Source organism: Salmo salar, chromosome 07, assembly GCF_965601325.2.
Source record: "Salmo salar chromosome 07, fSalSal1, whole genome shotgun sequence".
In the NCBI taxonomy this organism is placed as follows: Eukaryota; Metazoa; Chordata; class Actinopteri; order Salmoniformes; family Salmonidae; genus Salmo; species Salmo salar.
The window spans coordinates 22,947,633-22,958,174 of NC_138297.1; the positions used below are offsets into that span (position 1 = coordinate 22,947,633).

Below are 10,542 nucleotides of genomic sequence, written 5' to 3' on the forward strand. Positions count from 1 at the left end.
CTGACACGGGCAGGTGCAATGTTCTGTCTGATTATAGATAAAGACAAGTACTCCTCTTGCCTTCTCTGCTTCTCACCGTGCTCATTTAACATTCTCCTCTTCTTCATTCCACTCTCTCTTCTTTCTCTCCTCCCCTCGTCAGGCCCGTGAGAGGATTATGCAGAACATCAAGACTGCGCTCCCGCAATGCCGAGCAGATCTTCAAGAACCCGAGGGCCATCTCTACAGCCGCGGTGGAAAACGGAGGAGCGGTCAGCCCTCCGGCTCTGGGCTTCTAAATGCCCCCTCTCATTCCTGTCTTTAGCTCTCCCTTCTCTCTTTACTGCCTCTCCCTCCCTCCTCTTTCCATCAACTCTCCCCCTTTCCTCTCTCTCTTTAACTACAGCCACACTCATCGCCAGCAAGCTGAATGTGTTAACTTGTGTTTATATAATTATTTAAGTCAATGAGACACAGAGACTTTAACCCGTTAGGTTATAAAATCTTTGCCTTGGGAAACAAATCGCAAAATGCTGTGCAGTACCTCTTTGTGACTTGATTTCGAGAAAGTTCTACACATTAGCTAGAAATTCAAATGACTTTCATAATTTCTTAAGCAGGAAATGTTTTCTGTAGAGTTAATGTGCTGGTAATGCCATTCCTTCACATCTACCATTACTATGGCCAAAGCGCAGCCGTTTCCTCAGCTAAAATGCATATTAGCTCAATAAACTGTAATAGGGTCTAATCTACCAAAATGACTTCAACTTACATCGAGATATTATGGACATTTTGCTACATAGTTTCTGATGGCCTCGCAGGATTCTTACATGGCTCTTATTTGCCCCGTTCTACCCCCAGAATGTCTGCTAGCCTTACAGGGCCCATTTCAATGCTGTTTAAAAAAAAATGGATTGCAAGGAACAGCAATATTTAGTATTGTTGTCAGGTACGTACTACATACATTATTAAGTGAAGATAATAGTTTCAACTGACTCATTGGACAATTGTCAGGTCTTTTTGAAACCACACACACATTTGGCCAGTGCCTGGTCTCATAGCAGTTGGTAGACGCCTCTATAATGTTCAAGGTTTGGAAGGAAATCTCTGTCTTCTGTCTGTCTGCACCAGAATGTAGCATTGGAACATTTCTGCAAATTGAGCTGTCCTGCTAGCTTATTGTCTCTAAGCTTGGCCAGTGCACTGCACCATGGGGCTTAGAGGAGATATTGTGATGTGTTGACAAAATAAATACAATGTCTAACTGAAGTATAGTCACTTGAACTTCCCTTTAAAAGTTGTTTGTTTGATAAATGTTACCCTTTGTTATTTATTATGTTTCCCCACGTGTGAAACGGAAAAGAGGGCGGTCATGAAACACCTGGAGGCAAGAGCTAGAAAAAGACAACAAAAGATCCAGCATGGGGTGGAACGAATTGGAGAAGGCTGCCCAGAACAGAGTGTGATTCGTCTATGCCTTATGCCACCTGGTGGTACCCAAAGTATTCATAACAGTATAATTCTGTTAGTTTGAGAGAAAGGCCAAGTACACTAAAACTTAACCTAAACATAAAAACATGTTGAGACAAGTCTTCATTAAAAGCACTTTATAGTCCAGGACTAAAACCTTGTGTAATGTAGGTCTGAGCAGGGAAACCCCTCCAGTCCACTCATCTGAACCTTAATCTTAGTTTCATTTCATCAACATCCTCGTTTACCGAACCTAACCAGGCAATTACAGGAATGAGTTGTGGTGTGTGAAGACTGATAATGTGTCAAAGTCAAACATTGTCCCCTGCTTCATCCTCTGTGAATGTGCACTACGAATCATAGTTTGGTTGTGTATTTGCATGTAGGTTATCTGCTGCGCCAGTAATGAGGAACTCTTGCGGTTTGCCGTTGAGAATTTCCCCTTGTCTGAGTGTACAGTGAGCACCAAGTCTGACAAACTGAAGTGAAGCGAGCTCAACCACAGAGCTGCTACTGCTCCAGATCACATGCTGTTCACAGTATTAACTCTTGTATTACTGGAAATCTGTCACGGGTCTATATGGTAGTGATGGGCAATAATGTTCAATCTGGCTCCTGCTTGAATTAATTGGAATCTTTTAATTTCAAGTAATATGTATTGTCTTGACTTTATCTCACAAAAAAGTCATTGCTGCTTCAATTATCATTAATGAATCAACACTTGCATACTAGGCTAAATTGCACAATGCTCATGCAGTCAATTCTGGTGTCTTCTGGGTTTTTGTACTAGCAGAGTAGGCGCAGGGGAGCCACACCCACCCAATGAGATTGAGCAAAAATGCTCTTTACTTGTCTGTTTTCCAAACGGGACATTATTTGTCTTTTTACCTAAACTTGCAAACACCATAAGATAAAATTCATAGCAAGCAGTGCACTGGGTTAGTCAGATTTGATTAAATATAACAACAGAGTCACTGGAATGACATTCACTCTCACGGGATGGGTTGCCAAAAATAACTAACTGAAAGCCACACCCCCAATAAGCCACGAATGACTGCATTGAGGCATAATGTCACTGTGCTTCTATGGCTATATATACACGATGTCACAAGCTATTTCATTTGTTCATTTAGCACACCAGACAGCTCATAATCCAGTGCCTTTATCACAATAAACACACCTATTTTTTTGTTGTTGCTTCAATAAGCTTTAAAAATGCTACATTTTCTCTCAGCCTCATTGCAAAATGTGTAGAATAGAATGAAATGAGCTATAAAAACTATACATTTTCCTCTATTGTAGGAACAATATATACACTACTGTTCAAAAGTTTGAGATCAGTTAGAAATGTCCTTGTATTTGAATGAAAAGCACATTTTTTTGTCTATTAAAATAACATCAAATTCATCAGAAATAAAGTGTAGACATTGTTAATGTTGTAAATGACTATTGTAGTTGGAAATGGCTGATTTGTTATGGAATATCTACAAAGGAGTACAGAGGCCCATTATCAGCAACCATCACTCCTGTGTTCCAATGGCTAGCTACACAACGCTGTGTACTACTCCCTTCACAGAACAGCACAAACTGTCTCTAACAAGAATAGAAAGAAGAGTGGGAGGCCCCGGTGCACAACTGAGCAAGAGGACAAGTACATTAGAGTGTCTAGTTTGAGAAACAGATGCCTCACAAGTCCTCAACTGGCAGCTTCATTAAATAGTACCCGCAAAACACCAGTCTCAACGTCAACAGTGAAGAGGCGACTCCGGGATGCTGGCCTTCTAGGCAGAGTTCCTCTGTCCAGTGTCTGTGTTCTTTTGCCCATCGTAATCTTTTCTTCTTATTGGCCAGTCTGAGATATGGCTTTTTCTTTGCAACTCTGCCTAGGCCAGCATCCCGGAGTCGCCACTTCGCTGTTGACGTTGAGACGTGTTTTGCGGGTTATTTTAATGGACAAAAAATTTGCTTATCTTTCAAAAACAGGGACATTTCTAAGTGACCCCAAACTTTTGAACGGTAGTGTATATTTTTGGCCCACACATCAACAAATCTCTGGCTGTGCCACTGTTTTTCAGTCAAATTAGTAAAATCCTCATTGGACTCTTCTCTGATACTGTACAGTTAACATAATACAGGTCTGGGGCCGGTATGTTCATAGTGATACCCATTCCTATAAAGTCATTACATCCTGGGTAGAACAGAAGCACTTTCACAGCTTTGTGCAGATGCTGGATATTCAAGTACTGTATGAATGAATCAGCAAAAGAGGGTGAATCCACACTGTATGGATATACAATATGCTCCCAAATGTGTTGTGATGTCTAGTTGCTACACCCTCCATTCCACCAGCGTCTCCATGGCATTTGGGTGGCAGTATCAGTCTGGTACAAAACGTCTTTAGCCCAGCCTGTGGAGCACTGGAGACATACTGATGGGTCTGTTACAGAAGTAGTTGAGTTAGTAGTGAGGGCTCCCTCTTCCCTTATACTGGTGTCTGTGGAGGCTCCAGTGAGATGAGTGTCTGGGACGTCAATGTTCTTTCCCTGTGGAAAATAAGCCAAACATGCATCTGAGTAAAACAAGATGTCTCTGAAGCCATGTGATGTTTGTCAGAGACATATTGTTTCATTTTTTTCAACTATGGTAAGAATAGCTTTGTCTGTAGTCTCACATCCCACATTTTCCAAAACTGAAGTAAAAAAAAAGGGGAAGCAGTAAACACAGCAAATGATAGCTATCAACTTTCTTAACTTTGTCAGAGAATATACAGTATAAAATAATAAGGTTTTGTGAATAATCCCTACTGTTTCTGGTTGGTCTACACAAGTGAGTATTTAGTCATCGTCATCTTTCAGTATTCATCCATTCATCATTCTCCAAGCCACTGAGCTCGACAAATGAGTGTGCATAAAGTGAGTAACACATTTTGGCATTTATCTTAACCACAAAGATTTTAACACATACCGTGGCTGGGGATGCAGACGAGGCGTCGTGGCACGCACGGTCCACTCGAGAACGCCTTTCAGGTGGCGGGAACAGCAAGGGAACCGGCGATGCACCTGCTCCAAGAGTTCCTCTTTACGCAAACCGTAGACGATTGGTGCTATGCACTGCGCCAAACTAAAGAAGGCAAAGCTAACCACCGCTGACAGTTCTTTGGTCCCCGACTGAAGGTGTTCTTGTTTCTGGATAACTATTAGCACAAAGTTGGGGAGGATGTACACGGCGAGTTGAGTAAAGTGCAGGGCGATGGTCTTGCATCCGACAATATTGTGTCGATTTATCACTCCCAACCTTCGCCCCTCAAACAGTATCCTTACATAACTGTACAGAATCAGTATCGTACACACTGATATCAGCAAGATTTTTTTCAGTTCACCTTTCTTCAGCTGTTCCCGTCCACATTCCCCATTTGGACCAGTGGCGTCCAGCTCCGTCTTGGGGAGCAGCGTGAGGGGAATAACCAGCGCGAGCCCCCACGTCAGTAGTCCAACTAGCCAGGGCCAATGCCAGACAGAACTGTACTTCATAGGATGACAGACAGCAAAATAACGGTCCAGCGCCATAGCAGTGAGAGTCAGGAGTATATTGGACGCGCTGGTGATTAGGACAGTTACCATGGCCACACAGATGGATGCCACCAGCCTGGCGCCGAGGTAAATCTGGATGTAGAAAACCGAGCACATCCCAAAGTACACCAGAGCTGACATCAACAGGTGAAAAACTAACACAAAGCGCGCATGGCCCCGAAGTCGCTCCTCACGCACTATAGTCCAGTTAATGACTATGTTGAAGAACGCCAATATTATGAAGGAGACGGTCGACGCACAAACCCGTACATAGGTGTAGTCCTTTACACCCGTTTCTCCAGTCCCGTTTGGTATCGACATTATCCCTCATTTGATGCTGTATTTAGGGTATTGGATTTTTTCATCGTGGCCTCTTTCTTCTCATAGTTTCCAACACGTGTAAAAATTGAGCGATCATCTCATCAATCTGAGTACGTCCAAGACATTCAATGCAATGGTCTAGTCTGAGTGAGAGAATTCTGTCTCTCTTTCTCACCCCCCCCCTCCTCTTTTTCTGTCTGGCTGTTTGTCAATCACAAAATGAGCGAGTGTGCACAGTGCCTAATGCCCACATTTCAACATAGTACTTTTCCCATCTTCAACTGGAGACTATATGCTTTTGGGTATCTAAATAACCAAAACTCATGCTAAACAATAACATTTCTCCATCAACATGTGCTGCTCTGATACAGGATAGGACTTTTACTCTGAGGGGTACAGGCCCTTTATGTTACCACATACCTAATTGACTTTATCAATAAACATAACAAATATTCCAATACAATAAATTCGATACAGTCACTTTTTAAATTCAATTCAAATTAGGACTAACAGGGGAAGAACATGTGTGACGTTAAGTGACGTGCAAGGCTCTTTTAAGCACGATCCTAAAACAGTTGGGACGTTGCCATCTAGTGCAGTTTTAGCAGAATTACGACTACATATTATACAGTGCATTCAGAAAGTATTCAGACCCCTTGACTTTTTACACATTTTGTTACCTTATAGCTGTATTCTAAAATTGATATCCCATAATGACAGAGCAAAAACAGTATTCTTTAGAATTTTTTGCTAATTTATTGAAAATCAAAAACTGAAATATCACATTTATGTAAGTATTCAGACCCTTTACTCAGTACATTGTTGAAGCACCTTTGGCAGCGATTACAGCCTTAAGTCTTCTTGGCTATGACACAACTAGGTTGGTACACCTTTATTTGGGGAGTTTCTCCCATTTTTCTCTGCAGATCCCGTCAAGCTCTGTCAGGTTGGATGGAGTGCGTCGGCGGTACAGCTATTTTATGGTCTCTCCAAAGATGTTCGATCGAGTTTAAGTCCGGGCTCTGGCTGGGCCACTTAAAGACGTTCAGAGACTTGTCCCCAAGCCACCCCTGCATTATCTTGGCTGTGTGCTTAGGGTGGTTGTCCTGTTGGAGGTCCTGAGCGCTCTGGAACAGGTCAAGGATCGCTCTGTGCTTTTCTCTGTTCATCTTTCCCTCTATCGTGATTAGTGTTGCAGTCCCTGCCGCTGAAAAACATCCCCACAAGCATGATGCTGCCACCACCATGCTTCACCGTAGGGATGGTTCCAGGTTTCCTTCAGACATGATGCTTGGCATTCAGGCGAAAGAGATCAATCTTGGTGTCATCAGACCAGAGAATCTTGTTTCTCATGGTCTGAGAGTCCTTTAGGTGCCTTTTGGCAAACTCCAAGCAGAGTTTAGGTGCATTCTACTGAGGAGATGCTTCCGTCTGGCCACTCTACCAAAAAGGCCTGATTGGTGGAGTGCTGATGGAAGGTTCTCCCATCTCCACAGAGGAACTCTGGAGATTTCCCCCAATTGCTCAGTTTGGCTGGGCAGCCAGCTCTTGGTGTTTTTGGGGACCTTCAATGCTGCAGACATTTTTTTGGTACCCTTACCACAATCCTGTCTCAAAGCTCAATTCCTTCAACCGTATGGCTTGTTTTTTGCTCTGACATGCACTGTCAACTGTGGGACCTTATATAGACAGGTGTGTGCCTTTCCAAATCATGTCCAATCAATTGAATTTACAACAGGTGGGCTCCAATTACTTTTTAGAAACATCTCAACCCTGGAAACAGGGGGATACCTAGTCAGTTGTACAACTGAATGCCTTCAACTGAAATATGTCTTCCGCATTTAACCCAACCCTTCTGAATCAGAAGGGTTGCTGCCTTAATCGACATCTACAGCACCCAGGGAACAACGGGTTAACTGCCTTGTTCAGGGGCAGAACAACTGATTTTTACCTTGTCAGCTCTGGGATTCGATCCTGCAACCTTTCGGTTACTGGCCCAACGCTCCAACCACTAGGCTACCTGCCGCCCCTGTAAAATACGGCATTTCTGTTTTATTTTTTATATACACTTGCTAAAGTTTCTATGAACCTATAAACCTGGTGTATTGTGTGTAGATTGATGAGGAAAAACATGAATTTAATACATTTTAGAATAAGGCTGTAACATGTGTGGGAAAAGGAAAGGGGTCTAAATACTTTCCGATTGCACTGTACATCATTTCAAAAAGCGTTTGGCCAGCAATGCAAAATGAGTCAGTTGGATTGGTGATTCAGCTGAAGTGGTAAAACAGAATCCATAATGTAGTATTATAAGCGATGGAGATTTTATGCAAATGTTTATAGGTCTTGTGTAAGTCAGTGGAACAATTCTCAACCCTTACAATGGACTAAAATATAGGATCATTTGTGTGCTTGTATCAGCAAGAACACTCCTGTTAATCTTCATCCTACTTTTATTACTCAATTTCTTCTCAGTTTTGCAAATACTTTTTTGAAGTCTGATATGCCTAGTTGAGTAGGAATGGCAAACATTCAACCTGCTGCACAGACCCTATGGACGCTCTAGTCTAGACTGCCTAGTTAAATTGTGCTTAGGAGCATTTTTAAACACTCTCTGTGTGCAAAGTAGGAAGAAATAGATGAGTGTGCTACATTTACTAAAATAATGTATTCAAATATTTAATTACTTTGACATATTTAATTATGTTATATTACTCTACTTTCCCTATAGTGGACAGAAGTTGTTACTACATTACACAGAGTAACGTTTTCACCACACAATAATTACAGGAAATACCAGGGGCACACCTTTCACTGGGGACACAAGGATATGTCCATTCTGAAATTGCATTTTGTCGTCGTCGTCGAGGAAACGGTGTACTTTAGGACCATGCGGACGCCTCTGAGCGGTCGGGTAGGCTGTTTGGAGTGTTTAAAACTTCTCTAGGGTATGTGGGACGGTAGCGTCCCACCTCGCCAACAGCCAGTGAAATAGCAGAGCGCCAAATTCAAAACAACAAAAATCTCATAATTCAAATTTCTCACACATACAAGTATTATACACCATTTTAAAGATAATCTTCTCGTTAATCCAACCACACTGTCCGATTTCAAAAAGGCTTTATGGTGAAAGCATAGCATTAGATTATGTTAGGACAGCACCTAGGCAAGAAAAACCACACAGCCATTTTCCAAGCAAGGAGAGGTGTCACAAAAACCAGAAATACAGCTAAAATTAATCACTAACCTTTGATGATCTTCATCAGATGGCACTCATAGGACTTCATGTTACACAATACATGTATGTTTTGCTCAATAAAGTTCATATCCAAAAACCCCATTTTACATTGGCGTGTAATGTTCAGAAATGTTTTGCCTCCCAAAACTTCCGGTGAATGAGCACATCAATTTACAGAAATACTCATCATAAACATTGATAAAAATATACAACTGTTATTCAAAGAATTATAGATACACTTCTCCTTGATGCAACCGCTGTGTCCGATTTCAAAAAAGCTTTACAGCGAAAGCACACTTTGCAATAATCTGAGTACAGCGCTCAGTCAGAAAACCAAACCCGCCATTTTGTGGAGTCAACAAAACTTAAATTGCATTATAAATATTCACTTACCTTTGATGATCTTCATCGGAATGCACTCCCAGGAATCCCAGTTCCACAATAAATGTTCATTTGTTTCGATAAAGTCCATCCTTTATGTCCAAATACCTCCATTTTGTTTGCGCGTTCAGTCGAGTAATCCAAATCCATTGTGCTCGCGCAGTAAATTCAGACGAAAAGTAAAAAAAGTTATATTATAGTTCGTAGAAACATGTCAAACAATGTATAGAATCAATCTTTAGGATGTTTTTATCATAAATCTTCCATAATATTCCAACGATTCCTTTGTCTTCAAAAAGGAAAAGGAACACAGCTAACTCTCACGAGAGCGGACGCCACTGAGCTCATGTCATTTTCTCAGTCATCTGATTCCAAGACCTCTTATTCTCTTCCCATTCACACTAGAAGCATGAAACAACATTCTAAAGACTGTTGACATCTAGTGGAAGCCTTAGGAAGTGCAAAATGACCCCACAGACACTGTATATTGGATAGGGAATCACTTGAAAAAGTACAAACCTCAGATTTCCAGACTTCCTGGTTGGATTTTTTCTCAGGTTTTTGCCTGCCATATGAGTTCTGTTATACTCACAGACATTATTCAAACAGTTTTAGAAACTTCAGAGTGTTTTCTATCCACATCTACTAATGATATACATATCCTACCTTCTGGGCCTGAGTAGCAGGCAGTTTACTACAGGCACGCTTTTCATCCAGACATCAAAATACTGCCCCTACCCAAGAGAGGTTAACGGACAAAAAAAAAAAAATGCTTTGATGTACCCCCCACTTCTAAAACCAAAGTTGCGCCCCTAGGAAATACACATTCTTTTCTTTTTTTTTTACCTCAGATTGATGACGTCAGTACTGAAGTTTATAGTCATTACAATCTCACAAAATCGAAGGCTTGAAACATACCAATATCTTTGGTGCTTGCATTGTTTTTGTCATATGTGCCGGTAGTGGGACTTAATGGATTTGATTATTAAGTTATCATTCAAATAAAAGCCAACCTCTGTCTCTATTTACCAAAATATATTGTTTCCTTTTCCGTATTGGCCATCTACCGAATTATTTTCACGGAAAGATAAACAGTGCATTCGGAAAGTATTCAGACCCCTTGACTTTTTCCACATTTTGTTACATTACAGCGTTATTCTAAAATGGATTCCAAAAATATTTCCTCATTTTCTCCACTACACACTATACCCCATAATGACAAAACCGAAAACAGTTTTTTTTTTTATAAATAAAAAACAGAAATAAGTATTCAGACCCTTTGCTATGAGACTTGAAATTGAGCTCAGGTACATCCTGTTTTCATTGATCATCCTTGAGATGTTTCTACAACATGATTGGAGTCTACCTGTGGTAAATTCAAATGATTGGACATGATTTGGAAAGGCACAAACCTGTCTACATAAGGTCCCACAGTTGACAGTGCATAACAGAGCAAAAACCAAGCCATGAGGTCGAAGGATTTATCCGTAGAGCTCTGAGACAGGATTGTGTCGAGGCACAGATGTGGGGAAGGGTACCAAAAAAATGTCTGCAGCATTGAAGGTTCCCAAGAACACAATAGAC

At 41.3% G+C, this 10,542-nt stretch overlaps 1 protein-coding gene across 1 annotated transcript; it reads right to left on the reverse strand.

Moving 5' to 3' along the window:
* Nucleotides 1-1,569: 1,569 nt before the first annotated feature.
* Nucleotides 1,570-5,525, reverse strand: zgc:194312 (G-protein coupled receptor). The gene is made up of 2 exons (XM_014206898.3): nucleotides 4,414-5,525; nucleotides 1,570-3,992 (listed from the first exon to the last, which is right to left on the reverse strand). Exons 1-2 carry the CDS (start codon nucleotides 5,337-5,339, stop codon nucleotides 3,932-3,934), a joined length of 987 nt encoding a protein of 328 aa, XP_014062373.1. The 5' UTR covers nucleotides 5,340-5,525; the 3' UTR covers nucleotides 1,570-3,931.
* Between the last annotated feature and the right edge of the window lie 5,017 nt (nucleotides 5,526-10,542).

Bases quoted from the DNA above. Each gene is read 5' to 3' on its own strand.
- zgc:194312 (XM_014206898.3), bottom strand. From the start codon at position 5,339: ATGTCGATACCAAACGGGACTGGAGAAACGGGTGTAAAGGACTACACC. The intron at 3,993-4,413 runs GTATGTGTTAAA...TATTTTCCACAG, and splicing joins CGTCTGCATCCCCAGCCACG to GGAAAGAACATTGACGTCCC.